We start from the raw sequence: 26,630 nt of genomic DNA, 5'->3' as shown, positions 1-26,630 counted from the left end.
CACTTTGTAATGTAACTTGAAGTCCAGAATTGTGAGGCATCCAGTTTGGTTTTCTTTTTCAAGATTGCTTCAGTTACGCAGGGTCTTTTCCGGCTCGGCACAAATTTTAGAATCGCTTGTTCTAATTCTGTGCAAAATGCTATTGGCATTTTGCTGGAGGTTGCATTAAATCTGTGGTTTGCTTTGGGTAGTATAGACATTTTTTTAATAAATATTTTTAAAAATGTTTACTTACTATTTTTTTACAAAATTATTATTTTGAGAGGGGGAGAGTGAGGGAGAGCGTGAGCAAGGGAGGGGCAGAGGGAAAGAGAGAGAGAATCCCGAGCAGACTCCATGCTGTCAGTGTAGAGCCCAACTCGAGGCCAGATCCCGTGACCCTGGGATCATAACCTGAGCTGAAATCAAGAGTCAGATGCTTAACCGACTGAGCCACCCAGGCGCCCCCTGGGTAATTGAGACATTTTAACAGTATTTCTTCTTCCAACCCATGAGGGTGGAATGTCTTTCCCTGTGACATCTTGAGAAGTTCTTTCATCAATGTTTTATTTGTTTGGGTGCAATTATAAATGGGATGGTTTTCTTAATTTCACGTTCTGCAACTTCATTATTGATGTATGGAAATGCAACAGATTTCTGTACCTTGAATTTGTATCCTGAATTTGTGCATCAGTTCTGGCAGTTTTTTGGTGGAGTCTTCAGGGTTTTCTATATAAAAGTATCATGTCATCTGCAAATAGTCAAATTTTTACTTCTTTATTGTTGATCTGGATGCCTTTTATTTCTTTTTATTGCTGTGTTAAATAACAGTGGTGAGAGTGGGCATCCTGCCTTGGTCTTGACCTTAGCGGGAAAGCTCTCAAGATTTTCCCCCACCGAGGATGATGTTGGTTGTGGATTTTTCATGTAAGGCCTTTATCATGTTGAAGTATGTTTCCTCTAAAGCTATTTGCAGAGGGTTTTTTTTTAATATCACGAATGGATGTTGTACTTTGTCAAATGCTTTTTTTGTATCCATTGAAACCATCATATGCGTTTTATTCTCTTATTGCTGTGACATATCATGTTGATTGCGAACACTGAACCACCGCTGCAACCCAGGAATAAATCCCATTTGATTGTGGTGAATGATTCCTTTAATTAGTGTTGGATTTGGTTTGCTAGAGTTTTGTTGAGCATTTTTGCAGCCGTGTTCTTCAGATACGTTGGCCAGTAGTTCTTTCCTTCGATGGCGTCTTTATCTGGTTTCGTATCAGGGTAATGCTGGCCTCATAGAATGGATTTGAGAGTTCTCCTTCCTTTTCTATTTTTTGGAACAGTTTGAGAAGAACAGGTATTAACTCTTCTTTAAATGTTTGGTAGAGTTCACCTGTGAAGCCATCTGGTCCTGGACTTTTGTCCTGGACTTCTGATTACTGACTCAATTTCTTTGCTGGTAATTGGAGTGTTGACATTTTTTATTTTTTCCTGCTTCAGTTTTAGTAGTTTGTGTGTTTCTAATAATTTATCCATTTCTTCTAGGTTGTCCAATTTTTTGGCTGTAGGTTTTCATAATATTCTGTTATAATTGTATTTCTGTGCTGTTGGTGGTTATTTCTCCTCTCTCGTTTGTGATTTTATTTATTTGGGTCCCCGCCGCCCCACCCCTGCTCTTTGGTGAGTCTGGCTAGAGGTTTCTTAATTTTGTTCATCTTTCTAAAGAGCCAGCTTCTGGTTTCCTTGATCTGTTCTATTGTTTTTTAAGTTTCTAGAACATTTGTTTCTGCTCTGATCTTTATTACTTACTTCCTTCTGCTGGGTTTGAGTTTTGTCTATTCTTCTTCTCCTGGTTCCTTTAGCTATAAGGTTAGGTTGTTTGAGACTTTTCTAGATTCTGGAGGTTGGCCTGTGTTGCTATAAACCTCCCTCTTAGAGCCACTTTTGCTGCATTCCAAAGCAGGTTCTAATTTTTAAAACATGAATCATGTTTTTGATGTCACTTCTAAAAGATCTCTGACCAACACGTGATTACACAGATTTTCTCCTATGTTTTGTTTTTGTAGGCTTATAGTTTTAGGTCTTACATTTAGGTCTATGATTTATTTTGAGCAATTTTTGTTTATAGCATGAGGACTGGATGGAGGTTAACTTTTTCCACATATGTTTATCTAACTGTTAAGGTCTCACTTGTTGAAAAGACTGTTTTTTCCTCTGAGCAATTACCTGTGCATCCCTAGTGAAGTCTGATTGGCCATGTTTGCGTGGGTCTGTGTTTGGACTCTGTTCTGTTCCACTGAGTCTCCGTGTCCCTCCCTTGGCCAGCACTACACTGTCTTCTCACTGTGGCTTCAGATGAATCTTGACATGACGTAGTCTGAGTCTTCCTACTTTGTTCTTTCTTGGAATTGTTTTGGAAATTTAAGGTCCTTGGGGTTTCCATAAGAACTTGATAACCAACTGTCAGTTTCCCAGACAAAGGCTGGTGGCAGCTGTGCTGGGTTGCTCGGTCCCAACACTGCTGGTGGAAGTCTGAACCGGCACAAACACGTTGAAAAAGAACTTAACGTTGGCAAAGAAGAGAGGCAGCAGGAGAGCAGCGGCTGCGCCTCGCAGACGCTCACGCACAGGGAGCTGTGGTCCCGGGGATGCCGCCACACACCCTGAAGTCCCCACACGTGACGAGGGCCAGCGGGTGTGTGACTCGAGGTGTGTTCACGGAAGCAGGTGGCACGCAGCCGCGGAAACAGAAAGAACAGCTTACACAGCAGTGTCCACAACAGGCTGCCCGAGGCTCTGTTTCTATGAGGCTGGAACAGGAGGAATCCTGCCATTTCTGGATGTGTGCTGAATGAAACTGTTCAGGGAGGCAGGGAGGTGATGGAAACCATCCCGACGGTAGTTGCTGGTGCAGAAGGGGGTGAGTCGGGGCGAGGCCAGGCCTGTGGGGAGTGCTCTTCCTCCTCCAGTTCACCGGCCCGGGGCTGGGGGGAGTGGTGCCTATTTCCCGGCTCTTCTGTGAACTGTCCTCACCTGTCATAGGCACTCCTGTACCAGCAGGGCTCGGGGTGGCCCTAGACAGCCCTGTGCCCCCATGACCCAGTCAGCAGAGCCTCCAGGTCTTTCCCCACCCCCCGCCCCCCGCCCTCCACCCAGCTGCTACACCCCTGGAGCAGGACTCCTCAACTGTCCCAACAAGGACCCCCAAGAGCCACAAGGAAGGCAAGCCTGCTGTGGCCGACCTGGTGGTCCAAGGCTGGGATTTCCTTTAAACGTTACGTTAGCTTGGGGCGCCTGGGTGGCGCAGTCGGTTAAGCGTCCGACTTCAGCCAGGTCACGATCTCGCGGTCCGTGAGTTCGAGCCCCGCGTCAGGCTCTGGGCTGATGGCTCGGAGCCTGGAGCCTGTTTCCGAATCTGTGTCTCCCTCTCTCTCTGCCCCTCCCCTGTTCATGCTCTGTCTCTCTCTGTCCCAAAAATAAATAAATAAATAAAAAACAACAAAAAACCACACAAAAAAAAAGTTGAAAAAAAAAATAAACGTTACGTTAGCTTAACTATGACTACAAATGTCAATCCACTCCATAAGCAGTGTTTATTTGAACACGCACACACACGCACGCACACACGCACACACACACACACACACACACACACACACACACACTCTAATACACTGCTGTTTAACATCGAAGCCCTAGAAACACCCCACACAGTCCAGCCCTCTGGCGCGTGGGCTCCTCAGAGCCTCCCAGGAGGGAGGTGCTCGATGTGCTTCCGTAACGCGGTTCACCCCCACCCCTGCTCACCTGCAGGGCGCCCCTCCTCCTGCTTCTTGCCGTCCAGCTTCCCAGACTCCTTCTGGCTTGTCATGTCTGCGGGAGGGGACTCATTGCCCTCAATCTTTTGCTCAGAAAAGCTGGTGGTGATTTTATCGTAAATACCTTTATCTCCATATGTGAACAGACTGCTCTAAAAAGAGAACATGAGACTTTCACTGGCAGTTTCCTGCTTGCCTTTCCCACTCAACTGCCCAGACCCCTGTTGTCGGGGGGCCACGTGGAAAGCCCGACCGTGATCCCCTCGCCAGCTCCCACTCTGTCCCGAGCCAGGCACCCAGATGACAGCAGGGCCTCCTTGCCCAGGGGCCCAGGGCCGGCCCCCGCCTCTCTTGTCTCTAGCCCAGGCTGGCTGGCTCCTCCTTGTTCCCCGTGGACACCGACACCCAGTCGTGAATTCTGCTGTGTGCCGGGCTCTGGCACGCGGCTCGCCGCACTGTGTGCCCTCCTCCCTTGGGAGGCCTGGCTCCTCCACCCGCGTGTGGCTGGGGCCCCAGGCTCCAGCTCCACACTCTCCTGGCTTCAGCTCCGACGCCTTCGGGCCCGAGAGCTGGCCCGGCCTGCGCCCCCCACCTCACCCACCACCCCTTCGCCCTGCTCTGGGTTCACACCCCAGCCCCTCGCACCTCTGCCTCCACCCCATCGGTCCTGTCCCTCCTCAGGGGAGACACTTCCAGGGTCTTTCCTGAGACCCCTTAACGAGTGGACCCAACTGCAAAGCAGCTCAGGGCTTCCTGTGGGAAGTTTCTCTCACCCTTCCTCACCCCTCTACACCCCTGAAAGACCTCCCAGCGTCCCCTGGCTGTGACAGAAGTTGCCTCCACAGATGGGGTCCCACCTATGTCCCTCAGGCTATTTCCGTTCACTTAGGAGCACGTCTGCACAGCCTTCCCAGGAGAAGACCGCGGCTCACCTCGCCCCTTTGGAAAGGTCCTCCTGGCCTGCCCACCCCGTGCTGGGACCTGACAGGTGCGTCAGGAGAAAGGTGGACCCTTGTGGCTCTCAGGCTTGGAGCTCCTGGCCACCGCCCTGTCAGTCACCGCACCCTCAAGAGGGGTCAGTGTCCCGTTGCCACTGCGCCTGCCAGGTGGCTCCAGGTGTCCTCCTTACGGAGACCAGTCTCTCCCACTTTGCCTGACGATGGCACCCCTGTTCCCCCTTCTCCTCCAGCCCTGCGCTGACAGACTCCTCCCCCTCACCACCAGCTCTACGCTGCCGGGACTGTGTCGTGGGCGGGGGCGGCATCACACCGTGCCCCTGGCTGAGTAGCCACGGCTATTGATCGGAAGCAGGCCACACACTCACTGTTTTCGCGACCGACTGGGAGATGTCCATCTCACAGGACTCTGATGCCCGAAGAAACTTGAACTTGGTGCCCAGACCTCCGATGTTGGTCAGCGTGACGATCCGGGAGGCGGTCTCACCCACCACGTAGCTGCCAAAGTCGATGAGCTCCTTGTCAAGAGACAGCTGCCAAGAGAGCCAGGGATGAGCCAGGGCGGCCGCTGAGTCTGCGGCCAGCTCTCTTCTCCCACCTGTGGCCCTGCGGCCCTGGGGACTCGGGCTCAGGGTCGGGGTCAGCATCTGGCTCCAGGCGGGGCCTCTACACACCCCAGGAACAGGGTCAGCGTCCTAGAAATCATAGGCTTGAAGCGTGACAATTTGGGAGCTCCTGAGTCCAAATTTTGAACAGTCAAGTCAGCTAAGAAGCAACGAGCTATTAAGCCCTGGAAAGACGGAGGAACCTCAAATGCACATTACTGAGAACCTGAAAAGGACATACGGCATGATTCCAACTGTGTGGCATTCTGGAAAAGGCAAAATTCAGGACACAGTAGGGAGAGCAGTGGATGCCAGCGGTTTGTGGGGAGGGAGGGATGAACAGGCGGAGCACAGAGGATCTGGGGGGGCGGTCAAAGTACTCCGTGTGACCCAGTGGTGACCGCGCGTCATTACAGCTTTGCCCAAACCACAGAGCACAGCAGCGAGCGACCCTTTGTAGACCAGGCACCCTGGGAGACCATGCCGTGTCCCTGTCCTTTGTCTGTGGCCACAGATGGCCCCTCGGAGGGGAGGGCGACGGTGGGGACAACTGTGTGTGGGCGCAGGGGCACGATCTGGCTCGGTCAGTTTGATGAAGCGCCTGATGACAGAGAGTCGGGAAAGGTGTGAGCTGAGCAGCTCCGGGGGAGAGTGGGGTCTGTGGGCTGAAGGCGACCGGGGCGCGGGCAGCAGGTGCAGGAGCCCCGCCCCCGCTATCGGACGGGAGCTCACAGGTAGGCAAGGGCAGAGGCTGGTCCGGTCGGTGCAGGTGGAAGGGCCGACGTGCCAGCAGCGGGCACACCTGTGCACGCACCACTTTCTCACGCCCTGTCTGGAACGAGGAACTGGGCTGCTGGAGGTCTCGCTCCAGGGCTGGCACAGGAGATGGGCACGTGAGCCCTGGGCGTTGTCTGGCAAGAACGGAAGTCCTCAATGGGAAATGCTCCGAGCACAGCGTAACCGTGCGCCTGAGGGACAGGGAGCTGAAACTGCTCCCACGGTGCGGACGGGAAAAGTGTGAGCAGCGACAGAAAGTTGTATTTGGTTCTGGTCCAGAGAGTGAAATAAATCAACGATTTTATGGATTAATGAATGAGGAAGAGATCAGTGTCCCTCACAGAAGAGTTCCAAGCGGTTCACTGGGACGTCCAGTCCTCCCGGCCCCGGGCCTCCCACGGAGCGCGGTTTGGCGGGAGGACGGCAGAGAAGCGTCACAGTGAGAAGTCAGGCGGTGAAGGCCACGTCACAGCGCGAGGCTGGGGGGCAGTGGGCACCCGTGATGGGATTCGGCCAGAACCACCGCGGCGGCCTTCCAGAAACCCGCCACCCCAGTGTACTCATGAGATAAACTCTGGACAAATCCCAGCGGGGGACATTCTACACAGCAACTGCCTGGCACCCTCCTAAACCGTCAGGCCATCAACAAAGAGAAAGTCCCAGAAACTGTCACAGCCGTAAAGACCCTACGGCAAAACAGCAGCATAAGGAACGTGCCACGTTCCTGGGGTGTGACGCCAGCACAGAAATTGGTCGTGAGGTAAAATCTAAGGGAATTTGAATATCGTGTCTTCTCCAGCTAATAATCATCATAATGCGTCAACACTGGTTAATAATTTAATAAACGTGCTACACTACATAAGATGTTTCTGGGGCAACCTGGGTGGGGAGTCAGCCAGAATCACACGTTTTGTGTTAATGCCAAAACCATTCTAGAAAATAAAGTCATTTCAAAATGAGCCGAGCTACCACACCCCTTGCTGTGGGGCTGAGTGGACACGGTAAGGCTCAGAGGGTCTGGGGACGAGGCTGCCGTCCCTGTGAGATCAATGTGGTGCAGGCACATCCCCCAGGGCACACCTCCCCCCACCCTCGTGGGCATGGGCATCTTGGCCATCTGGGCGCTGGCTAAGAGGGTCGTGTGCAGCCTGCCACCCCAGGCAGCTTTTCTGGCTGCCAGTTTTGGGGACCCAGGGGCCCCACTCTCCTCTCTGCCCCCGCAGGACCAGAGGCGGCAGACAGACGAGAGCTTCCCACAGACCAGACACGGAGCAGCCTGTGCGCATACGTGGGTGTGCACGTGTGTGCATGGGTGTGCGTCTGCATGTGGATGTGTGAGCGCGCGTGCGTGTGTATGGAGTAGGTGGCAGGTGACCCGTCTCCTGGTTACAGGTCACCAGACTTCCAGGAGCCACATCTACGCAGGATGGGAGGGTGGCCACTCCCACAGCTGCAGGCAGGGCCTGGGCAGAGGCCGGCGTGTTCTGAGCATGGGGGTGACAGGTGATGACACGCGACTGCGTGGCTAGGGGGCGACACTGCGGGGCATTCTCCCTTTTTCCTGTGCACGATGGAGCCCTGAACGTCAGCGGGACACAGAGCCGCCCTGGGAAGACTCTACTGCCCAGCCCACCTTGCAGCCAGGGCTCACCACGCGACGGTCACTTCCGGCTGGTGCAGGGGACCTGACAGGAGGGATGGTGCCTTGGAAGCCATTTGTGGAGGGTGGCAGGGCGGCGCAGCCCAGACCCTCGCATCGGAGGCAGAGATGAGTCCTTGCTTAGGGCGACTTTGTCGCGGCAGCTCCACCTGATGGTTCGATGGAGGCCAGAGGCACTCCGACCCGAGCTGGGTGTGTGACTGGAGGGCGCTGGCCTCGTGTGCACTTGGCGAAGGGCCGGGCCAGCAGGTGAGTACCCTCCGGGCCTGCCCAGAAAGGAGCCCGAGGCCACACCACGCAGGGAGCACCACGCTGGGTCCTATGTGTGAATCCTGACTCCGGCACGCACGTGCTCCTTCTGGGGGCCTGTCCCCAGCGAGCCCTGCTGCCTGGGCCACTGCGAGAAGGGGGTGTACACGCGGCAAGGGGTGCGGGAGGCCACAGCAGACGTCGGCTCTCCACGGCCTCAGCGAGGCTCGGCAGCCCCCGGCAGGGCTGCCACCATCCGGGCCACGGTACCCGGGCCGTGTGTGAACCCAGGCAGGACCCAGGGCTGCCACGACCACGGCGGAGCGACCTGAGTGCTGAGAACGGAGACCATACGATCGGAACATGCAGAGCACGCAGAACCCATGAATCCACAAGAAAACAGGAAAAAGAGAAGCTAACCGGCCGTTGGGAAAGATAATTGTTCCAACCCCTCCTTACACGGAGCACTAGTGAAGGAGGGAGAACATGAGAAGCAACAGCTTCATGCAGAAAACAACATCAGCGGACTTCCCTCCAGAGCCCCGGGCGGAGGAAGCACAGCTGTCACCGAAGACCTGTCCCCCCCACGGAGGAAGGGGCTGCAGGGGGCAGCCTTGCTCTGTGGGGAGGTGGCAATCCCTGTCGTGCCCGGGTACAAGGCACAGTGATCTGCCACCGTGTCGCTGGGAGAGCCGTCACCAGGAGACCTGTCACCCAGAACTCTGTCACCTGGAGGTCCATCACCGGGAGATCTGTCACCAGGAGACTAGTCTTGGTGGCAGCACCAGCGCAGGTGGGAAGAAAGACTCAGGGACTTGAAGACAGGACAACGGGGGTGTCGAGTCTGAAGGAAAGCGAGTAGGGCCTATGGGACCGCGGGTGGACCAGTGTCCCATCACAGGGGGCCCAGGAGCAGAAAAGGAGGAATCTGGCCCAAAATTCCCAAGGGGATGTGAATATCAAAGAAGCTCTATAAACTCCAAGTAAGATGGACCCGAAGAGACCCACACCGAGACGCATCATAATCAAACTGCTGCGAGACAGAGAGACTCCCGAGGGCCGCAGGGGAGACGTGACCCAGCGCACGAGGCCTTGGCGAGATTTCAGGGGCTTCGGAGGCCAGAGGGCAGTGGGTCGGTGTATACAAAGGGCCAAAAGGAAAAAGCGTCAACCAAAAACCCTTCTCCAGCAAAACTGTCCTTCAAAAGTGAGGGAGAAACCACGACATTCCCAGATGAACAGCCCCGTGGGCACTCAGCCCTGCAGGAGACGCTCCTGCACACCAGCCAGTCGCTCGAAGCATTAAGGGGAAATACGGCCCCATCGAAGCGAGCACACAGGCAGTATAGAAGCTAGAGCTCTTATAACGATGGTCTGTAACCGCACTGTGTGTTTTCTACATGATTTCACAGTCTAATACTTTCATTTTTAAAGCAGGTATTAGTCTAAAAGCTAATGTTATCATCACTTTGGTTTGTAACTCCACGTTTTGTTTTAAGAGACTAATGCATTTGAGACGTTATTAGTTTGTGGTCTTGGACACACGGTCACAAAGATGCAATCCTATGACATTAACAGCTGAAGGGGGTGGGGACCGAGCTGTAAAGGAGCAGACGTCTCACAGGCTTCCGAATTTAAGCTGCTATAAATCCAAATCAGAATGCTTTAACTTCAGGATGTTAAACGTAATCCCTTGGTAACCACAAAGAAAATAGCTACAGCATAAACACAAAAGGAAATGAGAAAGGAACTTAAACATTTCGCTATAAAAAAATCAACTGAACACAAAAGAAGACAGCCACACAGGAAATGAGGGACGCGCGAAAACACGGGGCAACATGACGGAAGCAAGCTGGCCGATGCTGCCGCGCGGACGGCTCCTGAGGACACGTGCTAAGCCACAGAAGCCCGTCACAAAGGACAAGTGCCACGTGATCCCACTTATGTAAGGCACTTGGAGCTTTCAAATCCCTGGAGACCAGGGTGGGGAGGAGGCGCCCGGGGGCGGAGAGGGCGGCACAGGACAGAGCTTGGGTTCCGGAAGGTGGGAGAGTTCCGGAAAGGATGGGGGCGGCGCCTGCCTGTCGTGAATGTACTTAATCTACTGAAGCGCGGACCCTCGCGCGGCCAAGACGGTGCACTCCGCGCCGCGTGTGTTTTGCCACAGCGAAAGATGGAAGAGAGAAAAGGGGATGGCTTCCAACAACACAGCAGTCACACGCCGGTGCCCGGCTGACAGAGCAGAAGACACAGGAGGCGGCTCGGGCGGCTGGCGCGCGTGAACTGGACCGGGAACGGGCGCTGGTTAGGAGTGCTCACGTTCCGGGCGAGAATTCCAGACCGCGGTCGCCCTCATCCATTCCCTCCTTCGGCCCGCCCTCCCGTGCGGCCGGGACGGGGGGCCTCTCTGCTCCACTGACACAGGGCGTTGCCACGCGACTTGCTTTAGTCAGCATCGTTAGGACAGGGGACGAGAGTGGTGTGAGATGTGCTCGTGTGGCTGGCCTTCGTTGCCTGGGCGACGACCGTCGTCCGCGAGAGGCTCCCGCCAGGAGGCCCCGTCACCTGCAGCCTGGAGCCAGCCGCCCAGCCGAGCCCGGCCTGGGTCGGCCAAACCACAGTCGGCGGCGTGTCTGTGACCGTGAGACGGAACGCTTGTGGCTGCGATAAGCTGCTAGACGTAGGAGGTTTTGTTCCGCAGCATCACCGCACTCGGCGCTGACTTGCTCGCTCGGGAGAGGCGATGACGTGGCGGTTTCTGTGGCAGAACCTCCTTCTTTGAGATGCGTGTGGAAGTTTCGCGAGGGTGCGGTGTTGAGTGTTACGCTATTGCTGGTCTACTTGGAAGTGGGTCAGGAAGACAGACAGACAGACGAGGCAAATGTGGTGAATGCCAACAGATGGGATCCAGGCGGCACACGGGCGTTCACTGTGCTGTGCTTCCTGCTTTTCCTTATGTTTGAAATTTTCTTAATCAAAAGAAGAATGGGTGGTGACTACACTTACCATAGTGAGCACCAGGTGACGGAGGTGCGGAATCCCTTGTCGCATGCCTGACACGAATGTGACACTGCGTGTCAACTCCACTCCAATAGTAAAGATTAAAAATTAATTATAAAGTTTTAAAAAGAACCAGTTCTGCACTGCAGAGGCAAATAAGGCGAAAAGGCAACTTCTGGCACGGGAGAAAATATTTGCAATTCAAAATGTATAAAGAACTCACACAACTCAATAGCAAAACACCGAGCAATTTGATTAAAACTGGGCAGAGAGGGCACCTGGCTCAGTTGGTTGATGAGTGTCCGACCTCAGCTCAGGTCATGATTTCACAGCTTGTGAGTTTGAGCCCCGCGTCGGGCTGTGCGCTGACAGCTCAGAACTTGGGACCTGCTTCAGATTCTGTGTCCTTCTCTTCCTCTGCCTCTCCCCAGCTCATGCTCTGTCTCTCTCTCTCTCAAGAGAAAAAAAATTAAAGGGGTGCCTGGGGGGCTCAGTCGGCTAAGCATCCGACTCTGGCTCAGGTCGTGATCTCGTGGTTCGTGAGTTCAAGCCCCACGTCGGGTTCTGTGCTGACAGCTCAGAGCCTGGAGCCTGCTTCAGATTCTGTGTCTCCCTCTCTCTCTGCCCCTCCCCTGCTCATGCTCTGTCTCTCTCAAATATAAACATTTAAAAAAATTAAAAAAAAAAAAACTGGGCAGAGGATCTGAATAGACATTTCTCCAAAGAAGACATCCAGATGGCTAACAGGTACGTGGAAAGATGCTCAACATCATGGATCATCAGGGAAATACCACTCGCAGCCACAAGGCACGACCACCTCACACCTGTCAGGCTGGCTTCAATCAACAACACGGGAAACAACAGGTGTCGGCGAGGATGCGGAGACGGGGGGACCGTGCACCGTTGTGGGCAGTGCACGCTGGTGCGGCCCCTCGGGAGCAGTGTGGAGGCTCCTCCAAAGTTAAAACAGAGCTACCCTAGACCCAGCCATCACACCTCTGACAATACATCCAAAGGACATGAAACCACTAAGGGGAACCCCACTGTCTGCACCTTCATATTCACAGCAACATTGTTTACAATAACCAGCCAGTGAGGACAGCCTAAGTGTCTGTCAATGGACGAACGGAAGAAGGTGGGGTATAGACACAGTGGAATTAAAAAAAAAGGAAATCTTGCCATTTGTAATAGCACCGATGGACCTTGAGGGCACTGGGCTAGGTGAGCTAAGCCAGACAGAGAAAGACAAACTCTGTGTGGCTTCACACAGGTGTGGAGTCAAGCCCATAGACACAGAGAGCAGAGTGGTGGTTGAGGAGGCAGGGGGGCGGTTGAAATGGGGAAAGGGGGTCAAAGGGTACAAACTTAAGTTATCAGTTCCGGGGGCGTAACGCACAGCCTGGTGACCACGCCTTAAAAGGGAAATCGAGGGGACACCCCAGAGCTGCTGAGGGGACCAGCATCTCCTGAGATGGGCCCGAGGGTCTCCTGCGACCTGGGCTCTGCACAGCATGGGATTTACCCCACCCCCCGCCCCGGCACCCCGCTTTCCAGCGTCAATGTGAGCGTTTACCTCCCCAGAACGGCCTGCGTGCTCCGATCCACCCCCGGGTCGGCCCCAGCCTGACCTGAGCTGTTCGGACCTGGGCCCAGACCCAGGATGCACGGTGCAGCCCCACCCAGCTCAGGCGTCCCTGAACCTACCATACACTTCTTCGTGGAACACTTCAGTGGAACGGAAAATCCACCCGTCTGAGCCAGAAATGAGACGCTTCCTTCCAGATCCTTGTTTATCTAAAAAATAAAACACCCAAGCACCATAACATTTGTAACTTTGCCCAGGGACACGGGCTGTGTCTCTACAACCACGGGCTGGGCCTGGGCCCGTCCGAACACTCTAACACACCCCACTCAGACCCAAGAGCACCTACAGACCCGCCTGCTGGCTACGAACCCTCAGCACGGGCCCCTAATTGCGACCAATGTCAGGTACATGCCGCCCGGAGATAAAGCGGCGCAGGGGCGTGTGTGACCCCTGCTGAGGCCCTCGCGTCCTCCCCCCGTCATCTGTGTCTGCAGAGACCCCGTTCTACCCACCACCCACTCACGACGGGTGAGAAAAATCCCTGCGCATCATCTGCTTTTGGAACAGACACTCACCATGGGCTTGAAGGTGACAAGGACTTCGCAGGACATCCCGGCTGACATGGGACCAGGGGGGTCAAAGCTGTAGGCACAACAATCCATGGGGCTCGTCATCAGATGGACGGGGGAGGCGCTGTTGGAACTTCCCAACAGCCACGGCCCCGAGCAGGCACCGAGTGGGCCTTCTGGAGCCCTCCCCGACCATCCTGGGTGCTGTGCCCCAGTGCCCAGGCCCCAGGAGACACTCGAATAACATCTGAATGTGTGCGGAGTGAGTAAAGGGGCGAGTGAGGCGCGTCCCCAGAGGGAACGGATGCCAGGGGCCAAGCGGTGGCCGCGGTTCCCTGGGGACATGCGGTGTCAGGTCTGGAACCAAGGGCCTCGTGTTTTAACACTAGCGTGAGGGCTGGGAGCCAGCTGGGAGCTAGCACGGACCCTGCACACAGCTGGCACCCTCCGAACCCCACTTTCAGTGAAGGAGCCAGGAAAAGAGCCCCCGCTTCACAGGGAGACTCAAAGGCAGTCGGTCTGTCTTGGTCTAGATCCTGGGTGAGGAAAAGCAGCTTCCAGAAAATTGCTAACGTGAGGTGTGTTTTCACAAGGTTGAATTTTACCTAAGGTGCTTGGATTAGAAATGCACAAGCTAAAAATTTAATGTAATTGCTTTCCCCTGCCTGGTAATGACCCCACATACCAGGCAGAAGAAACCCAAAACTTCTCCAGGGGGGAGGGAAGCTTTTGGATACTATATCACAGAGACTCCAGGGGACGGAGCCCCCCCTGGTGAGAAGATGGGGATCCCAGGCTGGAAAGGACACGTGTAAGCCAGCCACGCACACGCAGACGGCAGGGCCAAACTCCAAGAGTCTCCGATAAGAGAATGGTTGAATGGAGACTTTCAAAGATGTCATGTTAGAATTATCAGAGATGGTGGGGCGCCTGGGGGCTCCGTCGGTGAACCGTCCGACTTCGGCTCAGGTCACGATCTCACGGTCCGTGGGTTCGAGCCCCGCGTCGGGCTCTGTGCTGACGGCTCAGAGGCTGGAGCCTGCTTCAGATTCTGTCTCCCTGTCTCTCTGCCCCTCCCCTGCTCACACTCTGTCTCTCAAAAATAAACGTAAAAAAAGTTAAAGACAAACAAAATTATCCAAGATGGAAATAGAGAATCACAGAGGTGACAAAGGAAGAAGACAGTGTCCGGTGGCTGCTGACCTGAGGCAGAGTGCAGGCTTCCGGAAACAAGAAGTATGGCCACTGAAATACGAGGCTCTTGGAGACACAAAGAGAGAAGGGCCAGTGGGGTGCTGGATTCGAGAAAATACTACAGCACACACTTCAGGGGTGGAGGACCAGGGTGGGGCTGAGAAGCGTGTAGGCTTTTTCGGAGGTCTGAATCCTCAGTGAGCCCTAAGCCCGTCTAAGCAGATCAACCTGCACTTGACACACCGCGGAGGCGCTGCCGGACCTCAGGGACAAGGGCGTCTGAAGGCAACCACACGGGAAGCCAGACAACGACCCAGGGCTGGGCCTTCCCAGCAGCAGCCACAGAAGCCAGCAGACGGAGGGGTTGGGGGGTGAGACAGCCGCCAATCAGACCCCAGCCCGGTCCTGGGGAGGAGTGCTTCAGGACGCCAGGGGGCTGATACCGCGAGTCTGGGCCCCAAGTCCCACAGAGACCCACAGATCAACATGAAAAACTAGCAGACCACAAGTAAATCCTGTGCCTCCAGCACGAATGCAGGAGAGAATAAGTTAGTGACACACAGGAATTTCTGGCCACGCTCTGCCCACACGCGCCTTTGCAGATAAGCTGGCGGAAAGAGAGAAGGGGGGAACAGAGATCCCACGTCTGAGCCACAAGCAGCCCCCGGAAGAGAACAGTGTGTCCCACGGTCAGCGAGTGCGGACCACAGGGAGAGGCCGTGGGGACGGGCGGTGGGGAGACATCCTGGGCCATCTCGGGCCTGCAGACCCGTCTATAAAAAGCTGGCAGAACCAGAAGAAACCTTCTTAAAGCCAAAGGCAAAATGCTACGGAGCAGGAGAAAAGAGAGACACTACAGCAGACACGGCGAGACACAGAAGAACGTGAGAAAAATGAGGAAAACTTAAAGCGGGACATGAGCAAGCATTAAAGGGGCCAGGAAGAAAACGGTAGACGGGGCCGCCTCTCAAGCACCAGCGGGGCTTCAAAGAAGGAAAACAGAAACGTGGCTACACAGGGGACACGCACACAGTGGGAGGGGACGGTCCTGAAGCAGGACGGCTCGAACCTTCACCCAGAGAAGCCCCAACAACTGCCAGGGACGTCTCACCCAGAGGGGTGGGCCCCGAAACATTGGCCCGGAAGGAGAGTCATCACGCACACCTGGGCTGGCCTCGGGCCGCGTCAGCACAAGAAGGCGGAGCGGCCACCAGAGCGAGCGCCAGGCGGGCGTGAAGGCCGAGGACAGCGCACCCGCACCCGCGCCCCGCCGGCTCTCACTCGACGCGGACGAAGTCCCTGAGGTGCTCCTCCACGCCCACCAGCTTGCAGTGGTTGGTGGTGTGGGTGGCGTTTATCAGCGTGATCTTCTTCCTGTATACTTTGCCGACGTCGAAGTCCTGGAAAAGTCAGAGGAGGCATTTGAGGCCGTCAGGGGGAAGGCGCCGTGTGAGTGCCTGGCGGCCTCTCCTCGTGTGCCCGACGGCCAGCGTGTGACCACACGAGGAAGGTCTCGGTGGCGAGCGGAGGAGCGTCCTGATAGGGGACCAGGAACAAGTCCCAAGGTTTCCTGACTCAGGAAGCGCTCCCCTGGGGACGCATGGGGAGCAGGGACAGCGGGGGCAGGAAATGGCTTCCTGGGGACCTCGGACGGTGTGGGCTCTGGGGCCGGCACCCCACTCCGTCTGAAGGACTAGGGCCCGTGTAGCATACCAGGAGCCCGCCAGCCTCCTCCCCTGCAGAGTCTGGCGGCTGTGACTACGTGTGAGGACCGACCTCCCACTGTCCCTTTCCAGGGAGGCTGTCCCCCAGGCCGGGTCCCCTTCTGGGGCTGGCGTCTGACCCCCTCAACACTCTCAGCACCAGGCCAGGCGAGTAGCCCCTCCTCACCTTGAAGTGGATGAGCTTGGGTTTGCTATTGAAGGGGCGACCTTTGAACTCGTGCCCGGATGCCACCTGCCTGTGGGTCACCCTGCTGCGCAGCTGCTCCATGGTGCGTGCTAGGATGTCCTTGTCCATCTTTGTCCCGCCCACGGGCTTCCCGTCCACCTCCTCTTTGGGCACCTGGGTTTCCACAGAAACAGCGTCACGCTCGAGGGCAAGCCTAGGCCCAGCGAGGCGATCCGCTCCAGGTGGCCTAGGGCGGCCGGGGGCCGCAGAAGTTTAGTGGCACAGCGTCAGGGCCCAGAGCGGCCGGGGCAGGGGGAGCGCGACCGCCCGGCAGGCCACTTAGAGAGCCCTGGCTTGAGCGAGGCTGGCGGTCCTCACTTCAGAGGAAAAGGAAAGAGGGACGAGCAGGCACGTCCAGGATCCCGTTGGATTTGTGGGAAGTGACGGCAGAGGCGGGGGGTTTCTAGATTTTTCAATTAGGCCAAGAGAAAGGTTTGAAATGTTTAACCGGAGCCATGTTTTCTCAGGCAGCACAAATAAAGGTGCCTCCCTGAGGGACAGGAGTGGGGAAGGGGCTCTGTCTGCGGCCTTGACTCCAGGTCAGCCGGCGTCGGGGCTGCTATCCAACTTCTCGGAATTGAGGGCAGGAAGCGCTTACCTGGTTCGGCTTATAGTCTTCCTGCCAGAGCCCGGGGATCTCCGGCTCGGCCAGCGTGTCATGTTCCCAGGTGATGTTCCCCGAGTCCCCCTGGACAGACTCATAGGAGATGGCTTCCAGTAACTGAGAGGCTCTGGGGGGTGAGACCGCTTCACTGTCCTGCTGTCGGGGAGAGAAATTCAGAGCTAATCACAGTAAGACAAGGGACTCTACAGATCAGCGAGAGAAGAACACAGCCGCCCTCACAAGACCCTCGGGCACACGGCTACGGACAACCTGGCTCTTCTACGGGTTCTTTTCCTCTTTACCCGGAGACTAGAACACAGTCTGTTTCGTAACCCTTTCCCATTTCAAATATAAGTAACTTCAGACACATCATTACGTATTTTTCTCCAATACCCACAAAAGAGTCCACAGAACATGGATTTATGGGCCTACTACAATCTTCTTCGCCATCCTCAGTTTCGTGTTATTTCTAATTTTTGCTTATATAGACCACGCCCTGGAAAAGCCCTCCCTCCGGAGGACACCGGTTCTGGCACTGGGCTTCAGAGGGGACGGCGTGGGGCCTCCCTCTAGGGAGCATCAGCCGTAGACGGAGGGGGATGTGGCTGCAATGTGTGGAGAGCTCCCGGGGAAGCAGACTGGGTGCTGACACGGAGAAACACAGGACACCTAGTGTGGATGGCAGGGCAGGCGGCTGGGCGGGCCAGGGAGGAGGTGGCAGGGGTGACGGCCCGGAGGGGCAGACTCCACAGTGGCGGGCAGGGACCAGGCAGAGACCGAAAACGCCTGGGAACAGAGCGAAGAGTCCGCAGAGGCCCAAGGGAGCCGGCGACCTGCACCTTCGGGTTTCGAGGTGCACGGGGCAGAAGTGGGAGTGCTGAACTGGGCTCAGGAGGGGTCCTGATGTCCCTGCCCCTCACTCCTGGGGACAGGTATGGGTCACCAGCCCCGGGGGTGGGGTGGGGGTGCCGGCCTGGAGCTGGCCCTCAGGAGGATGACGCATGAGCGGCGAGGGAGTACAGGACGTGGCAGCGGCTGGTCTCTGGGGGGTGTTGAGAGCATTTGGTGCCAGGGTGGTGACAGGCATGTGCACAGATAGCACCATGGCCTGGGACTGGGCTGTGGTCACTGCCTGTCTTTTTGTCTAGGGACAGGTAAGGCGGCCCGAGCCACTCTTGTTGCAGAGGACGCTACGGGTGTCTGCACCCGCAGTGGGGTCCACAGAGGTGGATCCTGTGGCGGATGAGCCACCAGACACCTGGGTCTCGGCCCCTTGTACCTGCGCCGTCACCTGGGAAAGGACAGCTCCCAGGTGGACGCCGTGTGGCCCGCCATCTTGCGTGCCGCAGAGAGGAGCTGTGGGGAAGCCCGCCCGCCTCCCGCCCGCGGGGCCCCCGGGGAGCAGGGAGGCCGGAAGACAGCCTGGTGCAGGCCACACGGTTTCGGCTGAGGGATCTTAGCCGGAGATGGTCACACGATGTCTCGAGGCCCAACCACGTCCCCGGGGACTTGTGACCAGACAGGGGCCTCTGGCTCACCGGCAGGTTGCGGGGAAGGGCCACCGTGCCCCTGTCCTCACAGACGTCCGAGATGTAGCCCCACGTCTCATCTCTCAGGGTCAGCCGGCCCGTGGCTTTGGTGGGAGAAGACCGCCTCTTCCTCCTGGTTTCTCCCGCAGCCTCTTCTTTCAGAATCCGACCTACGATCTCCTGCTTTCTGAGCCTCTGCTGCTCCTCGAAGGCGCTGTGGGAAAACGCCGTGTGGAACCAGGGAAGGTGAGTTGCGAGCTGCCTTTGGGGCCCCTCCCCCAGGAGGTGCCGCCCCGCTGGGCTCAGGGCTGCCGGGAGCTGATTCTGGCCGGGCCCCCTGGCTCCCAAGGGAGCAGACAGATGAGGCCCAGGAAGGCTGCCAGGCCGGAGACCCGGGCCTTGAAATTCCTGCCCCGCCCGGGCCCCACAGGACGTGCCTTTTACTCCAGGTTTCCAGGCTGGCAGCCGGGCACTCCAGCGAGGCACAAACCACGGCCTCACTAGGGCTCGAGGCCATTCACTCACGTGCTCATTCATTCCTTCACTCATTCATTCCTTCACTCATTCCTACTCTGTCCCTGGCTCTTCCTACGTGCCCGGCCTGCGCCAGACGAAGGCACGGGTGGAGCCGCCCCTGGGAACCCCTAGCGGGACAACTGATGGCACAGCTCCTGTGGTGACAGCCAGAGCACTGTGACTCCCTGGCAGGAGATGCTGTCCCCAGGGAGAGGACCAGGAGGCCACACCTGGGTACGTACCAATCGTGCCTGTGAAGGGGGTGTGGTGGTGGGGGGGGAGAAGGGATGTGCCCTTCAGGAGGTGGGCAGGACCAGAACGTGGACCTCTGGATCTCAGGAAGCCCACGTCTGCGGGGGGTGTGGGGGCGGGAGGCAGGGCAGAGTGTGGCCTGGAGAGCTGTGTACTGGGACCTTGCAGGGCTGAGGGGGGTTCTCAGGGTGAATGACGAGGGTTCAGGGCATACTGAGAAGGCAGCACCGAGTGCCCTTTGGAGGAAATCGGAAAGCGAAGCCCATGAGGGCGTGAAGGGTGAGCCCAGACCCCCCACGGCCCCCTACGGAGGGGCCCGGAGAGCCCGGAGACACAGAGAGTGAGCTGCGTCGGGGGCTTGGGGCAGCTCCTGAGAAACCAGGAAGCCGGGCCAGGGGCCGCGCTAGAGGTGATGGGGGTCAAAAAGTCTGTGCTCTGAGGCCCATGGGAGGCCTCACCTGTTGGGATCTGGGGAGCAGGGTGTGGAGGGAGGGCTGGAGCCCCCATCTGGGGAGAAGCCCAGGGAGGAAAGCAGCTTGGCTAATTGTGAGGGACAGGCCTCCCTCGGCCCAGGTGGGCACCTCCCCCAGGAAGCCACCTCGCACTCACCGGTTCTGGGCTTCCAGCTCCTGGCGCTGGCGTTGATGGAAAAGGTGTCTGAAAGCGTCCCCACCTTGGGCCAGAATCATCTCCTTCTGGGCCCGGGCCTTCTGCTCAGCCAGCTCTGCCCTGGCCTGGCCCCATGCTTGAAATTTCCGGAGTGTTTCCTTGGGAATAGAGAAAAGTGAGAGTATACCATTGGCACATGCACACGCGTGTGCACACAAGTGTGCACACACACACGGCAGCTCTCGGTTGAGCCGGTGACGTTAACTCAGCCCTGAGATGCCGGAGCACAGGTTTGCAGAGCCCCACCCTTGCCTGGTCCCGCCCACCCACCGACCACCTGTCCTTAAAATCCTCAGGGGCTTCCCGCCCCCCGAGCTGGCTGTCGTCCACAGCGCTGCAGGACTGGCGCCTCGCCTCTGCCCCCTTGCCATGCTGGGCTCCCCTCCAGCAGGCCTGCTCACTCTTGCCTCTGAGCCTTTGCAAATGCTGTTCCCCTCTCCACTCCCCAGGCCTAACTGCCACACCCTTGGGCCCCAGGGGGATATCACTTCCTCCAACAGGACCCTGGACCCCTGCACATGGCCTCGCTGAGCCCCGGTCCCCCTGGAGCCCTGCCATGGCTCCTCCCGCGGACCAGGCCCCAGGAGGACAGGCCTGCGCTGATTTCTTCCTGCCCAGCGGGGCACCTGGCTAGTGCCAGCACGGGCCCAGGGGCAACAGACCTGTGGGGGGAGGCTCTGTAACCCCCAGGAAGCGACTGAGTGGCGAGTCTGAGGACACGGGACTCCCGCCCCAAGGGGCAGGGAAGCCAGATGACAGGGCAGGGCAGGCTGAGGGGTCGAGGTGTGGACCCCCGCCTGGAAGGAAACACGCCTGCCTGGAGGGCTCCTGTAGGACTGCGTGGGGCCCCAAGGGTGTCAAGCTGTCCCTCCTGGAGTGCGATGTGCCCCGAGGGCAAGGGTGGACACAGGTCGCCTACCCTGTTGGCACTGATACTGTTCTTCAAAGCCAGCACGGCGTCCATGCGCCTCTTCATGTGCTCCTGGGACCCCATCTCCTTCTCCCTCTCCTGCTCGCGGATTCTGGAAGAAGAAGGCACGTTTTTTAACCGCGAGTACCGGGGCACGTTGACTTGCGGTTACAGAACTGCACGGTGGTCACGTCCGTCAAGGAAATAATTAAACGTGACCACATTAAAGACACATGGAAAGAGTTATGTTGAATGTCAATTTCTAGGGAACACTGAAACAGGCTTCTCTGGACAGGCCCCTGGCAACTCACCGCAGGTCCTTTTCTGAACACAAGCAGGAAGTCAGCTCGAAACTAAAAATACAGCTTTATGACGTTCTGACAGTAGGGTAATGATTTAATAATAAAATCGGGGACAGTAAAACAAAAAAAAGATTCTTGTATTTCTTATATTTCTCCTCCAGGGTATCAATGGGGGAGTCTGAGGACGCTACCTTCCCAGGGAAGCCTTCAGGAACTTCACCGCGATCTTGTGATTCTTCTTGGCGTCTTCCACCAGCTTCTGGTGCCTGAGCCCGTGCTCCTTCTGCAGGTGCATGGCTTTCCTGCGGTGGCGGGGGACAGTGGGAACGGAAACTCATGGAGCACCGGCTCTTGAGGGAACAGGTGTCCCTGAGAGCCAGGCCGGCGGCACCTGTGCCCAGGGCGAGAGCGCTGCCGGTGTCCAGGGGCTTGGCTCCCATAGAAGCGGCAGGGAAAGCTGGCAACGGGCCGGATGGGGTGAGCAGGGGGAGGGGTGGGGAGGACCCTGGACGACGACTGGGAGGGAAGGAAATGGGGACCGCACCTGGGGAGCGGGAGTGGGCCTGTGACACACCTGCGGGTGCTGTTCTGCCCTACTCAGCAGCCTGGCCAAACAGGAGGCCCTGGGCGGGCCCTGGCCAGGGCCTCAGGTGGGGCCACAGAGGAGCTGGCTCTGGAGAAGGGCTGAGGCCCCCGGCAGGTCCTGGCCACCCACCTGACCCTCAGCAGCCGGTTCCTCTCGGCCTTCTTCAGGGCCTCCTCCTCGCGGTGCAGCTGCTCGGCCGCGTGTGCCCGGAGGCCCTTCCTGGCAGCCGCTTCCTCCTCTTGGGCAGACGCTTGGACGTCCTCGAGCTGTCCCTTCTGGATCGCAATGTGCCACACGGCGCTCCTTCAAACAAGAGGCACTTCTGTTTGTGTCGGCAAAGGCCACACCCTCTGAGGAGCGTCCATTCCAGGGGTTCCGGGAGGGCCTGGCCACGCAGTTCTGACGACCACCAGTCAAGGGCGGCTCCTCCTCCTGGAAGCCCTCTGGGCCTGCAGCCGCAGGGGAGAGGAAGGCTCCCCCCTTCACCCGCGGCACTACGGGCCCCGGCCTGGCTCGAACGTGGATCTGCACTTCCTGAGTGTCCCCGGCTGGCCCGAGGACCGGTGTGGCACTCTGAAATAGGCCGGGGACACAGGTGGGAGATGCCACCTTTGAAAGAGGCTCCCTGTGGCACAGGAGCACGGCAGTGAGAGACAGGGCCGGGGGGGGTGGGCAGCACAGGACATGGAGGGGAAGTGGGCTGCAGCCATATGAGCACCCTGTGTGACCTACGGGGGGGGGGGGGTCTGGGCGCAGACGGGCGGCGGGAACATCTGACCGTGGCTGATGGATTGCTGGCCCCCAGACCTGAAAAAGAGGGCGATTTGACTGACGTCCCACTTTCTCTGAATAAAGAGAAGGTGACGGTGGAAGGAAGGTCAGAGGCACAGAGGTGCTGCTGGCCTAGAGGATGGGGCAGGGGCGTGGGCCCAGGAAGGAGGGCACGTCTGGGGGCTGGGCAAGGCTGGAAAGAGGCTCTCCCTAGAAAAGAAGGCAGTCCTGCCAGCCCCTCGGTTTTAGCCCAGTGAGATCTGTGTGGGCATCACCTTCGGGGACGCGAGGTCTGCGTGTGCCGCCTGCCGCAGCGCCGGAAGGAAGGCCAGCAAAGGCTCTCAGCCGGGCCCCTGCGGCAGACACCCTGCCCCGGGCGTGGCCAGGCCCCTGCACGGAGCCTGCGGTGCGAGGCTGCCCGTGGCCTTTGGCCTTGCCGCTGGACCCAGGTGAGACAGAAGCTCGAGTCCAGGGACGCAGGGACCGCGTGACACGGGCCACCCGTCCCGAACTTCACGTTTGGCTGATCGTCTGCCTCCCATTACCACGAAGACAGAGGCTCCCCGGACACGGCTTTTCACTTGTTCTATTCACCGGCGAGCCCTAAATGCTTCGAACAGAGTGTGGCCTACAGCAGGTTCTCAACTACCGTTTGTTGAATGAGTGAGCGGCACTACCTGAGCCACGGAGCCACAGATTCAGGCGTCCCGCCTGCACCCCAGTGCACACGAGCCCCCTGGAGGGGCCTGCCTCGCCTGCCCACCCCTCCACCTCCTCGGAGTCCCTGGCTGACGGGGGCTTCTGCCCAGCGTGTGGTCGGCAGCGACACAGGAGGGCCTGAAGGCGCGTCATCCCTGAGAGCAGAGTCCCAAGAATGTGCGTCCGGGGGCACCGCTTGTGGAGGCACAGATCCACGGAGACCCCGCGGCGGCGCTCGTGGTGTGGCTGGTGGCCCAGGGGCTGGTGGCGGGACTTCCCAGGATGGGCCCAGAGCATGAGGACGTCAGGACCCCACTTGAGAGAAGGCTCCTGTCGATGAGGCCGACGGGCCAGCCACGCGGACCCGCCCGCTCCAGGGCTGCGCTGGCCTCAATCCGCTGAGCGCCCTGTCCGCCCGCAGCAGACAGCGGGCCGCGCCCCACTCTGGCACACGCGCCCCTCAGGACCCAGGCGGGAGTGGCGATCTGTGCTCCTGGGAATGGTCACTTCCTCTGCGCACAGGGCTTCCTTCTCCACCCGTGTTCTTGTCACCTGCTGCGATTCTCTGCGGGGCTAGAGCCGCTCAGCTCATCTTGCGCTGCCGGGACGTCCACACGATGACATTTTACAGCGGAAGTGCAGAGGCGCGAGGAACACTCAGTGTACCGCCCCCCACCCCCAGGCGCCGCGTGCAGTAGCCGGTTTTGCTGGGGGAAGGGCCTATGTGAGACTCAGTATGAGGTGGCCAGTCCCCAGGATGACAGCCCATGACCCTGTATCCTGCACGCACACCGTCGAGCAGGCCGCGCCCACCCGGTCTCAGGGTTGATCCAAATGCAGCAGAGGTGATGCGATGTCACTTCCGAGAGGACACTGGGGCTTTTGCTCACCTCTGGGGGCTCAGTGTCCCTTGTCAGCAGCCCCAGGAGAGGCCTGCGGGGGGTTGATCTGAGCGAGCTTGGAAGCTGATCCTCCGTCCAACCCAGCAAACCTCCACACGATGCCGTCTTGACTGACATCTCAAGCGTAACCTCCCGGGAGATCTCGAGCCAGAACCCCAACTACGCTGCTCCTAGGTTCCCGGCCATCCAGGGACGGGGAGGTAATAATGCTTGTCGTGTTAAACCCTGGATGCACCTGGGACTCCCGCTACATAAAAATGCAGACGCGGGGCACATGGGTGGCTCAGTCGGTGAAGCGTCCGACTTCAGCTCAGGTCATGATCTCACAGTCCGTGAGTTCAAGCCCCACGTCGGGCTCTGTGCTGACAGCTCGGAGCCTGGAGCCCGCTTCGGATTCTGTGTCTCCCTCTGTCTTTGCCCCTCACCCACTCACACTCTGTCTCTCTCTCTCTCAAAAATAAATAAAAACATTAAAAAACAAACTGCAGACACGCCCGGACTCCTGCTACGTACAAATGTGGATGTGGGGGCGCCTGGGTGGCTCAGGTCATCTCAGGGCTGCCGGGGTCGAGGCCCATGTCGGGCTCCGTGCTGAGTGTGGAGCCCGCCAAAGACACTCTCTCTCCCTCTGCCCCCCTCTCCTGCTTGCTCTCTCTCTAAAATAAAATAATTACAAAAAACTCGGATGCGCCCGGACTTCCGCTCCACACAAGACCACAGATGCAACTGGGAGCCGTTGTGTGGACTGGAGAAACCAGGCGCCGGGTAAACAGGTATGGTTCTGCACATTTAAAACATGTTTTTAAAATGTTTATTTATTTTTGAGAGAGAGAGCGCAAGCAGGAGAGGGGCAGAGAGAGGGAATCCCCAGCAGGCTCCACGCTGTCAATGCAGAGCCCGATGCGGGGCTCAGACTCACGAACCATGAGATCATGACCTGAGCAGAAATTAAGTCAGTCACTCCACCAGCTGAGCCACCAGGTGCCCCGGCACACTGGACACATTTAATAGGAAGGGACAGAGTGTGTCAGCGGTCCCCAGTGGTCCCCTGGGGCAGGACTGCTGACTGAGGAGAGGCACAAGGGAACGTCTGGGATACATTTTCTCGTGTGTAAATTAGACTCAGGGAAAGCTGGTTAACAAGGCAGCAAATGACAGTCCGGCAGCAGCCAGGCCCACGTGAGCAGCGGCCGGCGGGCAGGCTGCTGGGGTCAGGCCGCAGGAGGAGGGCCCCAGGGCGATCGCTGGAAGGGTCGGCGGACTGGCTACACGTGGGGACCGGGGAAACAGTGAAAACGTTGAGGGTAGCGACAGGCAGGCTGGTCACTGCCACAGGAAGGAGGTGCAGACACGGCGGGGGAGGGTGGGGACGAGCCTGCAGTTCTGTTGGAACTGGTTTCAAGACAGGGACACACACAGACGTGCACGGGTTTGCTGTCCCCGCCTGCTGCAAGGGCCTGGGAGCAGCAAGGTCCTCGCGGCCACGGGCATCAGCGGCGCCCAGCTCTAGACCTCCAAACCCCACTCCTCAGTTACAAACCAGGCTGAGTCCAGAGCTGGGGCGGGAGGATGAATCGGGGGGCGTGGAACGTGTCCTGGTGCCCGAGAGCACTCCAAGAGTGACAGGGACAGGGACGTGTCAAAGGGCCTAGGGGCCAACTTGGGAGGACCGGAGGGTCAAGGCGAATAATGACGGAAGTGACCGTATGCTGCTGACTAAAACAGAAATCAGAGTCTACGCCAAAAAGCAAATGGACGTGGAGAAGACACGCTGTTCTTCACACCAGAAGGCCGGCCCGCGGCCGCAGAAGGAGCGCGGACTTAGAGCGTCTTTGGGGGCCATCACCGCCATCGCCATCATGATTGGCGCAGGCAAGAAACACCACTGAATTCAGACACCAGCGCCTGCAAGGGGGCGAGGACAGGATCCCAGAGTCTCTGAGGGTCCACCACACGTTACGGATTCGTTTCCAAAGGTGTCGCGCTGCGTGGAGAACCCCGGCGGGCACCACCTTGGCCCAGCCACCAAAGTCCCCCTACCGGAAACGGGACCGGTCGCCATCATGCGCCTCGTTGAGAGCCCCCCCCCCCCCCCCCAGAAGGACATGGCATCACTCGGGGGTATTCCAGCCAACAGTCACAAGGAAGCATCACGCAAAAACAACTTAAGGGGCCTTCACTGGCCCATAATCTTCAAAATGTGGAGGCCATGAGTGTCATGGAAGGGTGAGGGGTCTTCCTGGCTGGAGACGGGATAACCCCCTGCAACCCCCAAGTGGGACCCTCTTGCTGTAAAGGATGTCACTAGGACGGCTGGGGCCAAGGGGGCTCGGGGTGTTTTGCGCCGTCAAACAAGGGCCACATAAACGTCCATCGTCCTCCCATGCTCACTCACAGATGGCCCTACCATCCCGGCCACCTCTCTGTCCTCCCGCCTCCCCACTAGATTATGCTAAAGCACCACAGGACCCAGGGCTGGACTGTGCCTAACTTAAAGGAGGGCTGGGTTAGAGACGGATTCCTGCCCCCACCCCCCGCTCCCCGAGAGTCC

At 57.9% G+C, this 26,630-nt stretch overlaps 1 protein-coding gene across 4 annotated transcripts in view; it reads right to left on the bottom strand.

Moving 5' to 3' along the window:
- The window catches only part of CFAP74 (cilia and flagella associated protein 74), a 67,611-nt gene that overhangs the window by 25,121 nt on the left and 15,860 nt on the right, over positions 1 to 26,630 (bottom strand). For 3 of the 4 annotated variants that reach the window (XM_047873061.1, XM_047873064.1, XM_047873062.1), the window contains 12 exons: positions 21,837 to 22,010; positions 21,313 to 21,423; positions 20,829 to 20,931; positions 19,850 to 20,007; positions 18,482 to 18,686; positions 16,938 to 17,099; positions 16,280 to 16,453; positions 15,671 to 15,789; positions 13,202 to 13,268; positions 12,746 to 12,835; positions 5,119 to 5,283; positions 3,784 to 3,946 (listed from right to left, as the gene is read on the bottom strand). In XM_047873061.1, the coding sequence (XP_047729017.1) occupies positions 3,784 to 3,946; positions 5,119 to 5,283; positions 12,746 to 12,835; positions 13,202 to 13,268; positions 15,671 to 15,789; positions 16,280 to 16,453; positions 16,938 to 17,099; positions 18,482 to 18,686; positions 19,850 to 20,007; positions 20,829 to 20,931; positions 21,313 to 21,423; positions 21,837 to 22,010 (1,691 nt within the window). The remainder of the gene's footprint in view (positions 1 to 3,783; positions 3,947 to 5,118; positions 5,284 to 12,745; positions 12,836 to 13,201; positions 13,269 to 15,670; positions 15,790 to 16,279; positions 16,454 to 16,937; positions 17,100 to 18,481; positions 18,687 to 19,849; positions 20,008 to 20,828; positions 20,932 to 21,312; positions 21,424 to 21,836; positions 22,011 to 26,630) is intronic. The other variant, XM_047873063.1, reaches the window with a different exon arrangement.

This window comes from Prionailurus viverrinus, chromosome C1 (assembly GCF_022837055.1).
Source record: "Prionailurus viverrinus isolate Anna chromosome C1, UM_Priviv_1.0, whole genome shotgun sequence".
Classification (NCBI taxonomy): Eukaryota; Metazoa; Chordata; class Mammalia; order Carnivora; family Felidae; genus Prionailurus; species Prionailurus viverrinus.
Note: the sequence above shows the minus strand (reverse complement) of the source record. Positions and strands in the feature narration are given on the sequence as shown.